Source organism: Ruditapes philippinarum, unplaced genomic scaffold, assembly GCF_026571515.1.
Source record: "Ruditapes philippinarum isolate M1 unplaced genomic scaffold, ASM2657151v2 ctg5209_1_1_1_1, whole genome shotgun sequence".
NCBI classification, from domain to species: Eukaryota; Metazoa; Mollusca; class Bivalvia; order Venerida; family Veneridae; genus Ruditapes; species Ruditapes philippinarum.
In genome coordinates, this window is record NW_026867272.1 from 1 (window position 1) to 22,808 (window position 22,808).

General features: G+C 35.2%; 2 protein-coding genes across 2 annotated transcripts; both read right to left on the bottom strand.

Moving 5' to 3' along the window:
• Positions 1–9,587: 9,587 nt before the first annotated feature.
• Positions 9,588–15,002, bottom strand: LOC132735477 (uncharacterized). The gene is made up of 3 exons (XM_060722430.1): positions 14,941–15,002; positions 13,227–13,423; positions 9,588–10,261 (listed from the first exon to the last, which is right to left on the bottom strand). Exons 1-3 carry the CDS (start codon positions 15,000–15,002, stop codon positions 10,068–10,070), a joined length of 453 nt encoding a protein of 150 aa, XP_060578413.1. The 3' UTR covers positions 9,588–10,067.
• A 3,166-nt stretch (positions 15,003–18,168) lies between these two features.
• LOC132735478 (solute carrier family 23 member 2-like) lies at positions 18,169–21,772 on the bottom strand. The gene is made up of 2 exons (XM_060722431.1): positions 21,454–21,772; positions 18,169–20,012 (listed from the first exon to the last, which is right to left on the bottom strand). Exons 1-2 carry the CDS (start codon positions 21,770–21,772, stop codon positions 18,490–18,492), a joined length of 1,842 nt encoding a protein of 613 aa, XP_060578414.1. The 3' UTR covers positions 18,169–18,489.
• Positions 21,773–22,808: the final 1,036 nt, after the last annotated feature.

The window sequence follows — 22,808 nt, forward strand, 5'->3', positions numbered from 1 at the left end:
TGTCGTTTAACAAAATGTATTTTGTTGAAATGCATGTTTACAATGTTAAATCGGCAAACTCAATCCAAGTATGCAACATTGGAGTTTACATACAAAGAAATACAATTGTATTTTAACTATTGACAAACTGTTCAACTCAGATCAACAAGGCTGGATTTTTGGCAACGAATAGCCTCCATAAACACTAGGAGTGGACTTTTTGACATTCATTATGAGTTTAAGAAATTTCAACTGAAATTGCTTTACAATATCAATGTTTCCTACACCCCACACTTCTACACCATATAACAAAATAGGAGTGACCATGGAGTCAAAAAGTTGTAACTGTAAATCTATATCAAGACAAAGAGTTCTGGATTTTTTAAGTACAGCAAACATAGCTTTTCTAGCTTGGTCACACAGGTATTTAGTAAGTTTTATTGAACTTACCATAAAATAATTAAACTTAACACCTAAGTAGCTAAAATCCTCACATATCAAGTATGGGCACTGTTAAAGTAAAAAGAAGGAGTAATTTCTACATTTCCGCTTTTGAAAAAAATCACCACTTTAGTTTTTGGCTGTATTTTACTTGAAGTTTCCATAACTCGGCAAATAAAGTAGACATACAAGCATCTAGTGCTAATTGAAAATCAGATGCAGATTCTGCAAAAATTACAGTATCATCAGCATAAAGCAGTAAAAACAATTTAAAAGTAAACCTCCTAACTATATCATCACTTAGTACATTTTTAAATAGACCTGCGAAAGTAAATCTAAACCATATACGGTTTTGAGATATGTTCTTACAAGATAATTCAGGAAGACAGAAAAAAGAATGGGTGATAGGTTTCAGCCTTGACGAACACCTGTTGCACCTTGTAAAATATGTTGAGAACCCTGATTGCTTTTTACACCAGGATTTAGCTTTGTCGTAAATGACTATAAATTACCCTTAGCATTTTACCATCTACACTGTGCTTTAAAAAGTTTCATCCATAAAAAAGTTTTTCTATTTAACATATCGGAGCTTTTTATAAATCCACAAATGCACAATATAATTTCTTATTCTTACTATAGATAAGGAATCACTCACTAACACGTTTCAAAGTAAATATATGATTACAGTTCCATAATCTTTACGAAAACCAGCCTGCTCTTCACATAACAGTCCTGAATTTTCTAGAAAAGTATTAAGTCTGTTATTAAGAATACTTGTGAATAATTAAGTTACGCCATGTCGCACAGGTCTTCGTACATTCGCATTTTCGGATAATAAAATAAAGGCGACCATACAACACACTAAATATGTGCGAGCATGCGTGTGTGTGCGTGCTTTTTTTAAAGTATCCATATTTTTACAGAAAAAAAAACTTCATGGGGAGGGGGTGCAGGGTCAGGTGGATCCCATATGAATCTCAAAATTGATCCAGATGTGCACTGTAACACCATAAGTGAAAGGGAAGATAGGTCAGTCACATTGAATAGTAAGTTTTCAACTATTTAAATATTTATGTAAAATTCAACGCCCTTTTGAAGAAAATCGAAATATTATTCTCGAATTTTCATGCAGTCTTCGCCGAGATATACTTTCCGTCGTACGTGTGAAGAAATGCCGTTTACAATTTTACCACCAAACGATGCTTAACATTCAAACAGACCATTTCTGAAATATTAATTCAGATTTGAACAAAGAATCGTCGGTCAAAATTTCATCTTATCTCAATATGTGCTGAAGAAATCCATGATATGGGCGCATGATATCAAAAATCATCAACATAATTACGAATGACTTCCATCAAGTAAATTGTGTATCATTTTGTTATTAAATCCGAAATAGACAGATTTTCAAAGCCGGGCGAGAATAACATAATCAATAAAGAATGAGATAAAAGACATTTATCAGCTTACTTAAAGCTATGTTTTATTTATTTTAAAGGTATACGTCCGTCCGGTAAGCTTAAATAGGTAAAGCGTTAGACTGTGAATCGGGCGACCCGGGTTCGTTTCTTTCTACCTCTGTCCTGGTTAAGGTTTAAGTTCCTTGCTAAAGTGAAATGAAAAATGGACAAAGGTAGGAGAGAAAAGTATAATTTTATAGAGAAGTCTAAATCCGATTTTGATAAGATTGAGAAACTCGAAGATGAAACATTAGACCATGGTATTGATGGAGGAAAGGACACTTCCGATGGCAGAGAACTGGAACAGAAAGTTGGAGAAGCAATAGAAGGCAAGGCAGAGAAAAACGAAAAGGAAGGATTAAGGAAGAAAATAAATAAAGTTAAGCGGCAACGGGGTGATAGTTGAGTTTTATACTCAGTTGAAGATAAGCCACCGTGGCATTTATGTATTCTACTTGGATTTCAGGTGATTATTTTGCAAATCGGTTCCAAAATGCTCTTCTTGGTACGGTCGATATGAGTTATACATTACTCATGTACAGCAAATATTAAGGTGGCTGATTTGGAACGCTTTTGTGCGTCGTGTTCGCGCTAGCGACAACAGGACAAAGCGCCAAACGGCGCGTTGTCAGACTTTTGTCTTTGTCATCTTGTCGCTAACGATGTACGCCAAACGGCGCGTGGTCGTGCAGCATGTTGTCGCGATGTCACATTGTCGTTCGGTTATCAAAATTAATAATATAATAAATTAATGAATAATAAATCGGAGAATGTGAATGTTTGACAAGTGATGTTCACAACGAAATTTTGTCCAGATAGATAATGGCTCTAAAAATGAATGGACACGCGCACGTTTCGACACAAGATGCTGTACACTAATCCATGTCGCTTTTTATACCGTCAGGTGTATGTGGCACGCAGGTATTGTTCAGTCGTGTTGAGTCGCTAGTGATGAACAGAGCACTTGAAAAGGCTCGACTCAACTGAATATAAGGGCATTGATAAGAAGTAAAGATTTGTTGGAATGTTATGTCGATAGCTGAACTCAACGGTCAACTGTTGTCATACAGATACTAATATCAGAACTAACAAGTACATTATACTATTTAGCTTGTATTTTATTAAGCGATACTGTCTTTCTCTGAGATCCTGTAAATCTTATTTATCATCTTCATCACTATATCATTATACAAAAGAATCGTAAACTTCATATATGAAAATCGCACTCGAGTCAGTATGCACTGGAACTGACTTAAATTATAAGAGATATAATCATTTTTATGTTGTGATTCAGCCTCTGTGAAAATAATCACGTCATTGTAAGATTAGAAGAGCAGACAAATCCCGCATACATATTGAAATTTATTGTATTGTAACATCATTATTCACTATCGATATTCACTATCATTTTTCTCATTATCTTATCACGTCAGTATATTATGTGTTCAGTGTATGATATATTGTCCAGTTACTTGTTATCATTTTTATTTCATATAATCATAGAATAATAATTATGAAAACTACTGAGTCACTACGATATCGAATACTCTGAGAGTCAGCAGTAGATAAATACAACTGAGCAGATAGATCACAAGTCAGAAAAGAATCGCAACTCCATTCGAAGAGAAATCCGGATCATCGCATCATCATTGGAGAATCTAATTATATTCAATATGTTTCTATCACACTTGACATATATATGTCAATTAGAAATCAGACCTTTATCATACATTATTATTTCAGGTAGCATCACTTAATGTATTTCCGAGTCAGCGTATTGACTTTGACTCAGTCAAAAATATAATCATATTGTAAGATCATTGTATTGTGTTCTTATGCATCAAAAGTCGTATGAAATTGTCTGGTTAGTTATTATTTGCACAGACTGTCAATAGCGAAGTCTCAATGTGTTATATGTCTAGTCCTGCATTAATTGGCTTGGTGAGTTGCTCGTTCGCCGGATAACTCTGGAGAATTGTAATGACACAAGTTTGTAGCTGAGTAGATGTACAGGGATCAAAATTCTAGCCAGGAATTTATGTTAGTATAGTAACAGAGACACAGAAAGATCGAGTATATCAAACACAACGTTAAGCCTATGAGAGATGACTTATCAAGGGTGGTCAGAAGAATTTATCCATTTGATTCTTACTTATGAACGTGATCTATCGAAGAGGTAGCACTTTGTGCTCGATAAAAGTTAAATTCAGCTATACATAAGAGACTTCGGCATTTGGAAATTTTATGCTCTCCAGGCTCTCACTACTCCTAACTACTCTACCTGTGTGAGTCCAAATCATTTAATTAAGCATCGCGTAATGGGAATAGAATACATCAAGCGACTTAACAACCCAAATGTATAGTAGCCCAATACAAATTATAAGTAGATGGAGATTTTCATTTTCGAGGTCACGTAGCGTGTGTCGATCAGCTCTGTACGGAGACATTGAATATTCAGTTTGCTAGAAAATAGCTCGTTGCTAGAATATTTCTGTATGGACGAAGAAGTGGTCGGTATAAGTGAACTAGTAATTGTGTTAAGTTTTAATAGTTATGCTGAGCTATTTAAGATAACGTAACTAACCCACATAGGTATCTGTTTCTAGTCTATAGTTTTTCCTACCTATCCAGTCTGATGGAATCTTGAAACTGTGTCTGAGGTGACTATCTGTCACTGTGGCTTTCTACAGTGTGATTTAATCAGTTTTCCTATCGAGCTATTTACAACAACTAAAGGTGACCTCTACTAGCTTTGGGAGTTTGCGTAGTGACCTTTAGTTCCCTGTGTTTTGCCACCGAGACATATTTGCTTTGATGGTTTTGAGTAATATTTGAGCCATGAGAGAGGTCGAGCTGTGTGGGTGTGGTTGCCACGATGCGAAGTGACAGCGACTTGCTATTGTTCTGTTATAGAATTATTGGTTTTTATAATCCATTATTTGTTGTATACCTAGCATACTCACGCTGACGCTTCTTACAGTCCAGTGAGTGAGTTTTCCTAGTAGTGAGATCAGCTGTTGTTCTTGTCATGTTCTCGAATAATTCGTATCACTAGTATACACGCCCAATACTGTGAGTCAATTCTTCTCTCCGATCAGGAAGAGATAATGTCAGTAAAACTTCGTTGCAGTTTGTGTCCGGATTAAGAATCGGTGCTGGAGATATGATAACTTGTTTGTTGTACGGCTAAGAGACTTCGGGTTGTAATCACAATGAGTCGTGCTGTACGAACTTAAATGAATACACGGATTTGAAGTCCGTACAGCCATAATATAAGATATATAACTCGTAGTTTGTTAATTTTGGGATCAAGTTATTTCCTTCCGCGAGAAGTCCGTTTTTGTCTTTTCGCGTAGTTCTTATAAAGTTGTTCGTTTGAAGATTCCCCGCGTAGTGCTTGACATTATAATTTGGTGATTAGCAATTTATAGAAGTTGCACGAATGAAGATGAAGCTTCAGTAACAGCATTACATGAATTCGTAAAGCTTTTTTTATGTATTTAAAATCGTGAATTCAAGTTGTTGATAAATTTATGAAGTTAAATCTCTACAAGGTCACTTTACTCTGAATATCTTGTGAGTGTAAACTATGATCCGATCATTTATTCAATATTTCTGAATTACATGTTTTATGCTGTACAGATTAAAATCGGGAGACTAATAAACTATTAGATAATAGATATAACGTGTCAAGCAAATAGGTCTTTTGTTCAGTATCCTCATCTCTGTGGTGTCTAGAGAGATACACTGGGATTACAAGCGCCAATGGAATAAAAGTGGCTATCCGGGATAGTCATACCCTCAAGAGCTTATGGCAGCGAAACAATGCTTTGTATGAGCACATTTGCCTCGGAGGCACATTTGTCTCCGAGGTGGTTGATCTCTGAGATATCTGTTTGTCACAAGTGAACACACATTCATGTTTATGTTCCTGATCGCGTCATATGTGTGAAGCACATGAGATTGACCTTGACTAGGTAGCTACGATTCTGGGTGTTAGACCTAACTAGAAAGAAAAGTTTCAGAGCGCTAGGACACATTGTATCTCTAGTTACTATCTCCATAAAATTTTTGTATACCAAACGTATACAATTGCATGCTCTTCTGTTGCAACCTGTGCAATGGGCAGATTCGTAGACGTCATGCCTCGTAATGCAGTCTTATGGTGATTTCTAGTTGAGTTAGCTGGGACCAATATCTAAAATTTAACCTACACTTGGGTTGCCGGAAATAGGAGAGTGTGTAATTTTAGGTCGGTTCGGTCTACCTCACCATGACCAGCTCCTGGCCGTAGAAAATGTATGATTTAGATCTTCTGATAACGTGAAGTAACAGAAAGGAGCTATAATCTGTGCGTCCTGACTGTCTTGGTTCACAAGAGCTGCTACTAGCAGTGAGTACAGATGAAGTTTTATCTAATATGTAACATTGTTGTAGACAGAATAACTACAGAATAAGGCCTCTTCCTGCATAATAAGTGCCAACTTCATGATAGACAGAGTTAGTAACGAGGTTGTATTGTTCACTTCTCATATATTAGCAGCGGATGACAACAGTAGTATCTTGTGCGGCTCGAGAGTCTATTGGTGACTTTGACCATTAACGCTTTATATGTTCTTAACATGTATCTTATTTAATTATAGAGCATTAATATCCTGAGAGCACGAGTATCAGAAATATCTCGGTATTGCTAGCTACCATAAACGAGAAGAGGCGGCAATTTATACGACGTAATGGATTATTACTCACCTTTTTGGCTTTTTGCACTTAGCGAGTTTAATGGACGGCTACGTTTAAATATCAGTGTGTGTGCTCATACACCGATATTATGCACACTTAGGCAATCAGCTTAGTTTTCAGTGTAGACTCGACCTTTCCGTGTAGAGTAAAGGAGAATGCAGGGATTATCTCTATGACCAGTAAGAGAGATCAATTCAGGAGCTATACATAGTTATTAGGTTTAAGCAATGTACTTCGAGAGAAAGCCACGTGAAATTTTGAGTTTTCGAGAGTTTCATTATATACAGCCGCCATTAGAGCACATAGAGCGGTCTAATTGCACCAATATCGATCTTGAGGTGACAGCGTTACGCTGTACTGATTCTTGTGCAAGGAGATCTTCGTCGCTGCGCTTAAATATGAGAAATATGTCGCTATGATCTGAATTCTCATATATATGGAGTACGAATTGTGTACTTTTTATCCTTGAGCTCATGCCAAGACTTAGACAAGGAGCTGCACTATCCGCGGGGACACAATTGATCTACTAGCTGACAAATTTAAGTTTTTGACGAGGATGGAATTTTCACAAGAAGGTGTTGCCATTGCGTTCTTGCAGGATTGAGGGGCACCTCTAGAAGAGTAGAGCGAGGAACATACATTGTGATCTAATGCTGAAAACATGAGATCTGTCTTAATGTAAGACAAAATGGGCTGTCACATTCGCCGCTATGTGACAAATGTGCTCAACACAAAGTTAGGCATGCCTTTCTGTATAGACTCAGAGTATCCAAATCGGTACCTGGGCTTTGAGTATGTTAGTGATAAAGTAGTGGGGTTCGCTTGACTTAATATTGGAATAGTTTTGTCTGAGCATACTAGTTTAGGTTGAGTATACACAAGCACGTTAATATAGAAGAGCGTATGTTTAACAATAGTAGGAACACTGTCATGAGGTAGTATCAGGACTGTTAGGGTTATCAATATGTATCATAGTATATTGATCCTCGAACTATTACATCTCTACGAGAGATACTATTACATTTGAGATGTCTATGTGTACGCTTTCGTGTATATCTTCCTCGGTAATTAGCAGTCTCACAGATATGATGACAGCTTAAGAGTGTAGCATGTATGTCTCACTGGAGCATAACCTTTTGTGACAAATTCAATATTGGTGTCCACAATGGCAATCTTGTTTGTGTAGTAATATTTTGTATATCAGATAAAGAGTAATCACTGTATTATCGCGTTATGGGCCTTTTGGTATGTACGAGATAAGCTCATATTTTGTATTAGAGAACGTAACACTTGGTTTTGTGATTACGAAATTACACAGAATATAGTTCCTGGACTTGGTAAGAGGAAAGGGTAATTAACTCGTGGAGACAATTATATATACTGCATATCGGTTTGTCAGGTAAAGAGATACGCGACACACACTGTATACGAAATATGCTAAATTTAGTAGGCAAGTCTGGTTGTATATACACATTTACTACACTCGCATTCAGTAGAATGTATGTAATTACAGTATCTGGAGATGTATTCATTTAACTACTTCGTCATATGACCTATGTCCCTCAGTGCTGTCCTTCCTAAGTGGATTATTATGTCCAAACGAGGCTATATTCGTTTGTATTAGCACGTTCGTTATTTTGATACAAACAGAAGACTATGGAACGTATAATATTAAGCACATTAAGGAGTACCGATACTCTCTGTGTATGGTAGGCAGGATTTTGTGATTTCATCCTTCCCTGTGTTTGTTAGCCAATAGTGATATTACCTATATTTTGTATTCTCTATGTTTTGTATGACTGTAAGTACTTTATGTATCTCATAGCTATGCATATTGACTCGGTGTACACAGTGCTACATTCGTAGGCGAGATCGCTCTATGGGTCACATATATGGGGAGCACATATAATGTGTATATGATTCTCTGTTCATCTGTTAATAAAAGTGCGTAATACACCTTTTGTATATCTAATACATAGAGGTATTAAATGAAATTGTGTAATAAGTGTCATCTTATTGTTGTTTTTATGAATACTATATGTGGATTGGCAGCTGTGTAGTAGAGCCGAATAAAATGCTACCTTGACAAATGTCTGTTTAGATCTGCACAGTAGTATATAGTTATGCATTGCTTTTAAGAAATGGTCATTACACAATAAACTCGAACTCGAACACAAAATAACTTTATTGAGTATAGACAATTTGTATAAAATGCAAATACTTGCATCATAAAAGGTAATGGTGATATTTTTCTTTATAATTCAATAAACATTGAATAATAAATAGATATGATTAAAACAAAGTATGAGAAAAAATACTATAACAAAAGCATGAGTTATGATGGGTTTAGTTCCTGCTATCTCGGTACTCTAAAAGCAATAAAGATATAACAAAAGTTTGTTCTGGAGAATCATAAATGGTAAGCTATTTTGCTAAATTAACATTTAAAAAAAATATTTAAGATATTTCAACAGATGTGATTATTATTTGAAATAAAGTATCCCTTACTCAGTAATGTGAAAATGAAAGCGTTTAAGATACAAGTGTTCAATTACGTGAAAATGAAAGCGTTTTAAATACGAATGTTCAGTTAATTATGTGAAAATGAAAGCGTTTAAAATACGAATGTTCAGTAATATGAAAATGAAAGCGTTTAAGATACAAGTGTTCAATTACGTGAAAATGAAAGCGTTTTAAATACGAATGTTCAGTTAATTATGTGAAAATAAAAGCGTTTAAAATACGAATGTTCAGTAATGTGAAAATGAAAGCGTTTAAAATACAATGTTAATCTATGTGAAAATGAAATCGTTTAAAATACTAATCATTTGAAGCAAGCATTGCCTCTATCTACTTATGTACTAATTTGTTTTGGTAACAACATAAACAAAATTTTGAAATAATAATTCAAAGATGTGTTGAAGTTTTAAGTTTTTTTTTTAATCTATCTATCGTGGCAGTAATCGCGAAAAAATTGAACATATTTATTATTTGGTTGTAATTGTAACCATTATGAGACGGTAACAACGAAAAAGAAAGTACAGTGTCCTTCAGAAATGCAAAATGAGCTTACAAAAAAATCCAAACAAAAGAAATATTTTTTACTTTTCATAAACGCCATTTCTTGATTGGCATTGTTAGTTATACATGTGTAACAAAATAGAAATAATTTCAGAACACTTTCCATAACTTGCAATAAAAGAAGCAACTATAAGTGCGACAATGCCTTTCTCACCAAAGATGCAAAAAAGAAACACAATAGCATTAAAACCGCCACGACGCCTTTTTTAAGTTATAAGTTCTTAAAAGAACAAAAAAATCTGGACACATACACTCTGTTCCGATCTTCCTTTTAACGAAATACAGTTAAATTAAACAATTAAGATATCAAAATTGAAGTATGCAGTAATGTAAGGCAAGATTCACACGGATCAATATTCGTTGATTTTATCTAAGGCCTGGAATAGCTCTGGCAGCCAAGATCAGCATCGGTGAAGCCACAATATTGAGTATACCAGCAACAATACTCAAACCAAACGATGCATGAGGTTTGAAATGGAGCAAGGGTCTCGTCGATTCCGCAAATTTCTTTGCCTCGTTGTCGACAACAAACATAATGACACCGGTTATCACGAACAAGCCTGCACAAATATAATAAATAAATAAATAAATAAATAAATAAATAAATAATAAATGAATTAAGCTCTCCGACATTTTACTATCATTGTAGCTTTATACGTCAGGATGCAGGATGCAAGAATTTGACGGATAAACCTCCCCAAGTACAAGCATGAAATAAAGATTTGTTTGATATGTTAAGTTCATGTTTTTCATATATAACATAAGGTCATTTTAACTATTTGCATTATCATCATCTTCTCCATAATCATCTTTATCTCTTCATCATCATTACCTTATCATCATAATCATTATAATCGCATCATCATAATAATCATTGTTTCACCGTCATGATCATCATTATAATCATTATCTCATCATCATTATCTCATTATATTAATCATCATCATCTTTTTCTCATTATCTTAATCATTATTATTTCATCATCATTATTTTATCATCATAATCATCATTATATCATCATCATAATCAACAGTACATAGTTATCATTCAACATTATCATCAAGAGAAATCATCATTATTATCCGTACATCATCATGATTTATTACAATGTTCTTAATCAATATCAAAAATCATCAATTTATCAGTGCATCATCAGCATCTGACATTACCATCGTAAAATTGGTTATCAAGCTGCTCTGGTAAGTTTAAATGTCATAGCCATAGTTGTTATGGTCTTAGTCGTGGTCTTAGTGTGACATAAAGTTGTCGTAGTCGCAAAAGTTGTAGTTGTAACTGTACTCGTAGTGTAAAAGTTACTAGACTTCAAGGGTGGCCGATTCAATTGTCCCTATGCTTCAGGTAAAACGGACAAGTAAGTCAATATCTGATTTTGCCGGCTCCAGTAGTAGTCTATACGTAGCTGTAGCTGTCTAGTGGTCATAGAAAATACCAATATACTTGCTGTCGAGGTCGTACTGTAGATAACGAATTGTTGTCGTAAAAGTGTTATAAGAAGCTTGTTAAATGGTAGCCGTAGCTGTTTAATACCAGGCGTAGTCTTTAAAGTCTTAATCAATCTATTGTCTATGATTTTCTTGTCGGTTACTATTATTTTCTTTTATGTATTATGAAAGTAATTATCCTATTCTTGATCTGCCATGTGCCTTGTCCTGTTTTTGCGACTTCTTGCCGCTGGTACTTGTTGCTGGGTCGTGTGGGGGTTGCGTTCATTGAACGCCGCCTTTTCTTATTGATATTGTTTATCATATTTTGTTCCTGATCGTAGTTCTAGTCGTAGTAATCTTCATTTTGGTAGCCGTTTGAGTCGAATAATTCGTATTCGTAGTTAAAGCCATCGTAATTAATCTTCGTGGCTGTAGCCGTACCTGCAGTCGTGTCCTTAATTGTCGGCGTATATTTTTTAATACGTAGGCTTGGACGTTGTCGTGCTGTAGTAGTCAGCGTAATCGTAAAAGCCAAAGATATACTCGTAGTTGTTAATTTTGGGATCAGTTATCTTCGTAGTCGTTGCTGTACTTATAGCCGTTTGAGTCGTAGCTTGGACAAAAGTGGTGATCATGTTGCGAAAATGAACTATATACGGTGATACCCAGCATCTTGACGGATACAGCTATCTTACATGTAGCTGTATTATACGATATTACAGGTAACGTATACAGCTCAGCTCACGGGTGCTGTACATGGGATTACAGCGCAATGGATAAAGCTATCCGGATAGTCATACTCCTCAAGAGCTATATGCAGCGAAACAATGCTTTGTATGAGCACATTTGCCTCGGAGCACATTTGTCTCACGAGGTGTGACCGATGTGCTCGTAAACATTTATATTTGCGACAAATTGGAAATGAGACAGATGTGTTCGGCACACAATAGAAAGGACACTCGAGGCACATTTGTCTTACATTCTTCCATAAAATTCTATAAAGGTAATTTTGCTCGTCTGTATACCATCTACCAGCCATTGTTCTGTGTTTTCTGTACTGATAATACCGTTTTTTAGGTCAGTTCAGTCAATCAAAATCTCCCTGCGTCTGCATCTGCATAGAAGTCATATATTAACTTATATAAGAATACCCTTGTTCTGCAAGTTACGCACGGTGAAAATTTCTATCATTGCAGTATCCAGAACCAAAACACATATATGCAGCGAGTCGATTCTGATCGTTTTCAATTGTGAAACGTTTCTTTCCGATGCTTAAAGTTTAATAAATGATTTAAGAAATATTCTGAGCAACAACAAGGTAGCATCTACGGTTGCATAAAGAGGACATAGGATTAAGTTATTTATTGCCTGCGAACACGATAGCTATTACGTGGCCACACGATACAATTATTTGCTTGCGTTTCAGTGTACGCCTTCAGGTTCAGGGAAACAAATTTCTTGAATAAGAGATATCAGTTTTAATAGTAGGTTTCAGGTTTAAGAGTTCACGAAAACAGGTTTAAGAGTTCAGAAAAAGCATTAGCAAACCTATTGATGATTACACTTGAGGTAAAACGGCACAGAAATTCTGCCGTGTGAAAATATGTGACAAATAATTCATAAAATGAGACAAATGTGCTTTCTTGTCCCCTTAAAAAGCTTGATCGGAGGACATTGTTCACACAAATTAGTTTTGTGGGTAGACATTTGAGGTCCAACGTGGGACAAATGTGACCGCATCTGTCTTATGTAAGAGACAAATGTGCTCCTACAATGCTTTCTTACTGATGTACTTTTGTTTGTTAAAAGTGGGGGTCTCCACTACTATTGTCCTATTATTCAAAGTGGAAGCAGGTCAAGAACACTGTATTACAAATGGTCACAGTTCAGACAGAAAAATGAAAATGCACTTTTGTTGTTTATAAGGGCAATTAAACACGATATTTGAAGACGTTTTTCAACATTACACGTACTAGTTGACTGTTTGTTTCAGTTATAAAACTGAACTATACTTTAGGCAGTTTTACTGTAAACCTTTTAAACATAAATTTGACTGTATCTGATTCACGTATCGCCTTACTTGCAAATAAAGGAATGGGTGTGGCTATGTACAACAGACGGTTATTCTCCTTCTTGAAAAATATCTTCAAGCAGACGACAACTATTGCCGCCGTGGTTGCCAGGATGGCCAGGATCTCGAGAGCACGTGCAGATTCAAATGCATTAGCTGAAAATAAAGTAAATAAGTAGTATAAAAAGTATTTTGTCAACCGAAAGCTTGTTCAAATTCCTTTCCATTTTGATGTTGGTCATATTTAAACGCCTTTTATCTTACAACGCAAGAAAAATGGCGAAATATACTGAGAAGGCACGAGATGTATGACGAATGAAACACCTTAATTACACTTCCGTCATTATGTGAATGCAACTGCTCAAACTATGTCTTTATGTTTGAATTTTTTACACTCATGATAAAAAATATACATACATTCTTGAGTTGTTAAGAAGTTACATTTATCTAATTGGCTTCAACAAACCCATAAACGCCGTGAGTCATCTGATAGGGAAAAATAAACAAACAAGATTGCATTTGTGAAACAATATTGAATTTGTCACAAATATGCTATGCCGCCGTATTAAACACTGCTCTATTAGATCTAACTCTAGTAAATTCCGGACTCAATGTAATATTTCAGCAAATATAACGAATAACAATGTAATACTGTGACCATTTGTAATACAGCGTTCTTTACTTGCTTCCACTTTGAATAATAGGACAATAGTAGTGGAGACCCCCACTTTTAACAAACAAAAGTACATCAGTAAGAAAGCATTGTAGGAGCACATTTGTCTCGGAGCACATTTGTCTTACATAAGACAGATGCGGTCACATTTGTCCCACGTGGGACCTCAAATGTATACCCAAAAAACTAATTTGTGTGAACAATGTCCTCCGATCAAGCTTTTTAAGGGGACAAGAAAGCACATTTGTCTCATTTTATGAATTATTTGTCACATATTTTCACACGGCAGAATTTCTTGAAGAATCCAGGTGTGCCGTTTTACCTCAAGTGTAATCATCAATAGGTTTGCTAATGCTTTTTCTGAACTCTTAAACCTGTTTTCGTGAACTCTTAAACCTGAAACTATTAAAACTGATATCTCTTATTCAAGAAATTTGTTTCCCTGAACCTGAAGGCGTACACTGAAACGTAAGCACGTAATTGTATCGTGTGGCCACGTAATAGCTATCGTGTTCGCAGGCAATAAATAAGTTAATCCTATGTCCTTTTATGCCACCGTAGATGCTACATTGTTGTTGCTCAGAATATTTCTTAAATCATTTATAAAACTTTAAGCATCGGAAAGAAACGTTTCACAATTGAAAACGATCAGAATCGACTCGCTGCATATGTGTTTGGGTTCTGGATACTGCAATGATAGAAATTTTCACCGTGCGTAACTTGCAGAACAAGGGTATTCTTATATAAGTTAATATATGACTTCTATGCAGATGCAGACGCAGGGAGTTTTTGATTGACCGAACTGACCTAAAAAACGGTATTATCAGTACAGAAAACACAGAACAATGGCTGGTAGATGGTATACAGACGAGCAAAATTGCCTTTATAGAATTTTATGGAAGAATGTGAGACAAATGTGCTTTGAGTGTCCTTTCTATTGTGTGTCGAACACATCTGTCTCATTTCCAATTTGTCGCAAATATGAATGTTTACGAGCACATCGGTCACACCTCGTGAGACAAATGTGCTCCGAGGCAAATGTGCTCATACAAAGCATTGTTTCGCTGCATATAGCTCTTGAGGAGTATGACTATCCGGATAGCTTTATCCATTGCGCTGTAATCCCATGTACAGCGACCGTGAGCTGAGCTGTAAACGTTACCTGTAATATCGTATAATACAGCTACATGTAAGATAGCTGTATCCGTCAAGATGCTGGGTATCACCGTATATAGTTCATTTTCGCAACATGATCACCAATTTTGTCCAAGCTACGACTCAAACGACTATAAGTACAGCAACGACTACGAAGATAACTGATCCCAAAATTAACAACTACGAGTATATCTTTGGCTTTTACGATTACGCTGACTACTACAGCACGACAACGTCCAAGCCTACGTATTAAAAAATATACGCCGACAATTATGGACACGACTGCAGGTACGGCTACAGCCATGAAGATTAATTACGATGGCTTTAACTACGAATACGAATTATTCGACTCAAACGGCTACCAAAATGAAGATTACTACGACTAGAACTACGATCAGGAACAAAATATGATAAACAATATCAATAAGTAAAGGCGGCGTTCAATGAACGCAACCCCAACACGACCCAGCAACAAGGACCAGCGGCAAGATGTCGCAAAAACAGGACAAGGCACATGGCAGATCAAGGATAGGATAATTACTTTCATAATACATAAAAGAGAATAATAGTAACCGACAAGAAAATCATAGACAATAGATTGATTAAGACTTTAAAGACTACGCCTGGTATTAAACAGCTACGGCTACCATTAAACAAGCTTCTTATAACACTTTTACGACAACAATTCGTTATCTACAGTACGACCTCGACAGCAAGTATATTCAATTTGGTATTTTCTATGACCACTAGACATCTACAGCTACGTATAGACTACTACTGGAGCCGGCAAAATCAGATATTGACTTACTTGGCCGTTTTACCTGAAGCATAGGGACAATTGAATCTGCCACCCTTGAAGTCTAGTAACTTTTACACTACGAGTACAGTTACAACTACAACTTTTGCGACTACGACAACTTTGTGTCACACTAAGACCACGACTAAGACCATAACAACTATGGCTATGACATTTAAACTTACCAGAGCAGCTTGATAACCAATTTTACGATGGTAATGTCAGATGCTGATGATGCACTGATAAATTGATGATTTATTGATATTGATTAAGAACATTGTAATAAATCATGATGATGATGTACGGATAATAATGATGATTTCTCTTGATGATAATGTCGATGATAACTATGTACTGATGATTATGATGATGATATAATGATGATTATGATGATAAAATAATGATGATGAAATAATAATGATTAAGATAATGAGAAAAAGATGATGATGATTAATATAATGAGATAATGATGATGAGATAATGATTATAATGATGATCATGACGGTGAAACAATGATTATTATGATGATGCGATTATAATGATTATGATGATGAGGTAATGATGATGAAGAGATAAAGATGATTATGGAGAAGATGATGATAATGCAAATAGTTAAAATGACCTTATGTTATATATGAAAAACATGAACTTAACATATCAAACAAATCTTTATTTCATGCTTATACTTGGGGAGGTTTATCCGTCAAATTCTTGCATCCTGCATCCTGACGTATAAAGCTACAATGATAGTAAAATGTCGGAGAGCTTAATTCATTTAGAGCCATATGCTATCTGACAAATCGTGTGAACATCACTGGTCAACATCACATCTCCGATTTTATTATCATTTATTTATTTATTTATTTATTATATTTGTGCAGGCTTGTTCGTGATAACCGGTGTCATTATGTTTGTTGTCGACAACGAGATAAAGAAATTTGCGGAATCGACGAGCCTCCATTTCAAACTTCATGCATCGTTTGGTTTGAGTATTGTTGCTGGTATACTCAATATTGTGGCTTCACCGATGCTGATCTTGGCTGCCAGAGCTATGCCAGGCCTTAATTGTTTAATTTAACTGTAATTCGTTAAAAGGAAGATCGGAACAGAGTATATGTGTCCAGATTTTTTTGTTCTTTTAAGAACTTATAACTTAAAAAAGGCGTCGTGGCGGTTTTAATGTTATTGTGTTTCTTTTTTGCATCTTTGGTGAGAAAGGAATTGTTGCACTTATAGTTGCTTCTTTTATTGCAAGTTATGGAAAGTGTTCTGAAATTATTTCTATTTTGTTGCACATGTATAACTAACAATGCCAATCAAGAAATGGCGTTTATGAAAAGTAAAAAATATTTCTTTTGTTTGGATTTTTTTGTCAGCTCATTTTGCATTTCTGAAGGACACTGTACTTTCTTTTTCGTTGTTACCGCCTCATAATGGTTACAATTACAACCAAATAATAAATATGTTCAAGTTTTTCGCAACACTGCCAGATAGATTAAAAAACTTAAAACTTCAACACATTTTTGAATTATTATTTCAAAATTTTGTTTATGTTGTTACCAAAACAAATTAGTACATAAGTAGATAGAGGCAATGCTTGCTTCAAATGATTAGTATTTTAAACGATTTCATTTTCACATAAATTAACATTGTATTTCAAACGCTTTCATTTTCACATAACTGAACATTCGTATTTTAAACGCTTTCATATTCACATAATTGAACATTCGTATTTTAAACGCTTTCATTTTCACATAACTGAACATTCGTATTTTAAACGCTTTCATTTTCACATATTAACTGAACATTCGAAGGTTAAACGCTTTCATTTTAACATTACTGAGTAAGGGATACTTTATTTCAAACAATAATCACATCTGTTGAAATATCTTTTATCTTTTAAAAAGAAAATTTAATTTAGCTAAATAGCTTACCATTTATGCTTCTCCAGAACAAACTTTTGTTATATCTTTATTGCTTTTAGAGTACCGAGATAGCAGGAACTAAACCCATCATAACTCATGTTTTTGTTATAGTATTTTTTTCTCATATTTTGTTTTAATCATAACTATTTATTATTCAATCTTTATTTAATTATAAAGAAAAATATCACCATTACCTTTTATGATGCAAGTATTTGCATTTTTATACAAATTGTCTATACTCAATAAAGTTCTTTTGTGTATTTTCGAGTTTATTGTGTAATGACCATACCAAAAGCAAGTATAACTATATACTACTGTGCAGATCTAAGCAGATATTTGTCAAGGTAGCATTTTATTCGGCTCTTCTCAAAGCATTCAGCGCACAGCTGCCAAAAATATTAAACTCTACTGAAGGTATTCAGAACAAAGCTGCCAAAATTATAAATAAAAGTCAATTTCCACAATTAGTATTCATAACAACAATAAGATGACACTATTTCACAATTTTCATTTAATACTTCTATGGTATTAGATATACAAGAGTGTATACGCACTTTTATTTATCATGAACAGAGAATCATAAGTTTGCTTCGTGAATACATTATAATGTGCTCCCATTTACACCGCCTACATGGTTACACCGTATAATAACAAAACTGACAGTCTACAAAACAAAACATATATCATTGCAAAAAAAGGAAAAACAAGCACGTTTCAAAGAACTTACTCCATAGCTTCGTTTGAGAAGCTATTCACGATTACAGGTTTGGCTAAAAACCTTGGACACACCGGGACATAGTTAAATAGTTTAATTTTGTCCAGATAAGGTTGAATATAAGGGAAATTATACAGATCATAATTTGATTGTGACGAGCCGGACTTTACCGAAGACGACGTTTGTCTCCACGAGTTTATTCCCCTTTCCTCGTCAGTTCCAGGAATAGTATTATCCAGCACAAAACCAATGAGTCCTCCAACAAACATACTGGTACTCAAAAGGACGGATAATAATTGATCTATGATGTCATTTCCGGTATCGATGACGTCATGCTCTGTAATCCACATTGGAAGACTAAGACCGAAGAATAAAGAAACTCCTAGAATAAATAGGTTTCGTGGTGAGTTAAGATCAATATACTGTAGATTTGATAACCCTACAGCCGTCACCATACCGAAAGTTATCATAAACATTCCTCCGATTACAGGTGTTGGAATTAAAGTAAACAGTGCCGCAAACTTTCCAAAACAACCAAGGACTAGCATCATAAGCCCGCCGATTTGGACTACACGTCTACTGCCTACTTTTGTTATACCAATAACGCCTATGTTTTCAGCATAAGAGGTAGTTCCGTTTCCAGATCCCCAAATCCCTGCAAGAACGCATGCTACACCTTCTGTGAAAACTCCTCTGTTCACCGCATGTAATGGCGGAGGAGGAGCACCTGCAAGTCTTGCGCATGCGTAATAATCACCAATGGATTCGATCATGGCAGCTATTACGCCAGCGAGCATTCCAAATACACCAACCATGCTGACTTTTGGTAAACCCCATTGTCCTGGATAAGGAAAACGAAACCATTTAGCTTCAGTCAGTACATGCATACCTGTGTCAGTTCGTGCCATATAGCCCCATTTGGTTTTATCAGCCGGAAGTACATCTGTTGCCGTCAAAATTATACACACTATAAACGACGTCATAACTCCAAGCAAAACAGGGAACAGCGAGAAAAATGCAATTTTATCTTTTGTGCAGAAACAGGGAATTTCAACTCGTTTCATATATTGGCTAAATATAGTAATGAGAAACATTGTAAGTAAGGCAATCCACCAATGACCAGACGCCATCTTGGATCCGGCGGGAAAAAGTGAAATACCTGTTAATGTTATGATTGGCACAATGCAAAGAGGGCCTATATATTTCAACATGTACATAAGTATACCACTGACTCCTGTTAGCACTTGGAACAACGATGCCACAATTATAGCCCCTTGTATTTCACGTATCCGCAACATCCACATTTCGCGGTGTTTTTCACTTCCTATTTCCGGCAACCCAAGTTGAGTTAAATTTAGATTTGGCCCATACTGGTTCCTAGCTGTTACAAACTCACACTCCCATTGCGGTTGTAGAAGAATTGCTATAGTTGGTATAACGAAAGTAACAGTCCCTCCTTGAACTATTGGTAGTCTAACACCCAAAGTGCTCTGAAGCAAGGTAGCCAGACCAGAGACAAACAAGATGGTCCCTTAAAAGAATTAAAATGTTTATGTATAAAAGATAAACAAAATATTTTTGCAGATACAGATTAACATTATAACCCCATTATCAGAAAACAGTAAGACAAATATGATGAATATGGACAGATTCATAAATACGAAAGACTTTTAACTTCATAAATTTATCAAGAGCTTGAATTCGTGATTTAAAATACATAAATTCATGATGTAAGCTTTACGAATTTATGGTTTTAGCTTTACGAATTGTCATTATAACTTTATTAATTAACGAATTTAACTTCACGAATTTAGTTAGAATAGAGGTCAAATCATTCCATTTAAGTTGTCTTTAAAACGTTTGCAACACAGTTCTTTAGAACCAGGTTCCATCCGAGAAACGAATTATAATTTTCTGCGTTTTCTGTGTTGGTTGAATGAAGACAAGGGGTTCTAACTCAGTAAACTCACGGTGAGGCTTGCACGGGTTTACAATTTGGTTTTAAAACAATATTTTTAAGCTCGAACAGGAAGTCGCCCTTTCCCTTTAACCCAACCCTAAATTGGTGTCCCTATGGGAAAAACATGGGCGTAAATGAAATTTGTGCTCGAGCCCATTTATCCCCGTGTTGGAGGGGAGAGAACCCCTTTAAAAAAAGACCCCTCGGCCCCCAAAAGAAAAGGGAGAAAATATGTAGAAAATAAATGTTGTTTCTTTGTCAATGTAGAAAATTAAATTAACCAATAAGTTTTACTTAACCGACCCCGTTTTCGTCCCTACAGAAATATTTGGCAAAACACAATGGAAAATGAAATAATGTTCCCCCAAAAGGGTGTCCCCGTGTGCTGAAAAGAAAACAAAATTTTTTTGTTAATTTTTTTGTTTGCTTGGGTTTTTTCCCCAAAGGGTTTTTTTCCCACAAGAATATTGAAATGTAAATGAATACACAATGCAGCCAGTCTCTTATGCTGAATTATATGCGAAAACACTACAGATATGCGGCTGAAACACAAGATTTCGCTTTGGCGCGCAAAGAAACATTATTACGCTTTCGATCATTCTCTTTTTCGCCACTCCATATACATTGTTCATGCATGGTAAAAATCAGACACTATATTTTGCAATAAGGAGGCGATACATAAAGTGGTTCAGTAATAAAGCATTCGATGGCATAATAGATTATAATGATTATCATCAACATTCAGCGGTGCGATTTTCCTTTTCATCTCAAACGTTTTTTTTTCGACTCAATACGAGCCTGCCAGTGTTTTCATAAGTTATTCTTTTTTGATTATGAAATAAAATATTTACAGTCTACAACATCGCTAACAATAAACTGGTTGTAAATGAATAATGTATGAATAATATTGCCCAAAACCAAATAGAACATGTGTTATTTTAGCCTGGTTTGTACCCGAAAAAACCAAAATAAAAATACAAAAGCCACGGTGGGGTTATCTTAAAATGAGTACAAAACCCCCATAAACACCCCGTTTCCGCTTTAAATTCATTTTTTTTCTTCCTTAATCCTTCCTTTTCGTTTTTTTCTCCTTCGCCTTCTATCGCATCTCCCACTTCTTGTTCCAGTTCTTTGCCATCGGAAGTGTCTTTTCCTTCATCAATACCATGGTCTAATGTTTCATCTTTGACTTTCTCAACCTTATCAAAATCGGATTTAGACTTATCTATCCAATTATTACAATTATTACCTGTTTCTCCAAGCTTTGTCCATTTTTCTTTTGCGTTCTCATTTCTTAACTGTTCTTCGCCGTCTACTTCCTTTAGCTCCATATTTTATATTTCTCAATCGCACACGGTATATTGAACATGCACTTTATAAATGCTCGACCTCATTTAAGCAGTTATTTATCCTGAATTTAAATGCATTCATCAACAAATTTAACAGGTAAACCTATGATACCTATGACAGGTAAATAAAAATATGCATTAGTATTCCTTAACATAAAACGAAACGTGACCATGACCTTTTAACCCTAATTTGCATAGATGTCTTCCTCGGATAACTTATTCATGAAATGAGAGGACATAAATTATTTTGACTATAACTATACCATTTACGCATGAGAAAATCTTGTCCAGATGACCTGCCAATGATGGGACTCTTACTTGTAACACTTACTTATCTTTTATAACTTACTTAATTTTCTACCTTATTCACGCGTACAGTAAATTTGTCCTCTTCTATCCTACACGCACACTCATTCATGTAGGATCTATCCCACTTAATACAAATAACACAAAAAGTTTTGGAAAATGGTGACTCAAAATGGTGATTTTAATGAACAATTGGTTTCAGTTGTGAACCGCTTTTTTCCATTTGAATTTTTGAAGAGCCGACATGATTTGCAAGTAAAAGTTATCTAGATCTAATGCTAAGTATACGTTGATGCAGATTCATGTATGTACTGTAGAATGTCATTATTATTCATAATGAGCATTACATATGCAAAAACTAAAGGTGGTGAATTAACATAAAGGAAAGTATTCCAAATATAAGGACATACACGGTGGAGTGCTTGGTTTATGTGCCACTATTCATTCGTTCATCTTGGCAGTGAAAGAAATCTTAGAACCTGTACTCATTGTAATAAAAACGTAATTGGTGATGCATGTCATTATTTACTTGAATGTGATACTTTTTAAGGAAATCAGAACACAAATGTTACAGAATTACTATTATTGTGCCACAAATGCCTGTAAACTGTAAGAACTAATGAACAGTAAAGATCATGCTAAATTAACAAAATTAGGTTTACTTTTGTTCAATGAGATTTTTGTCACTTGTCATACTGCCCTTTTTTTCTTT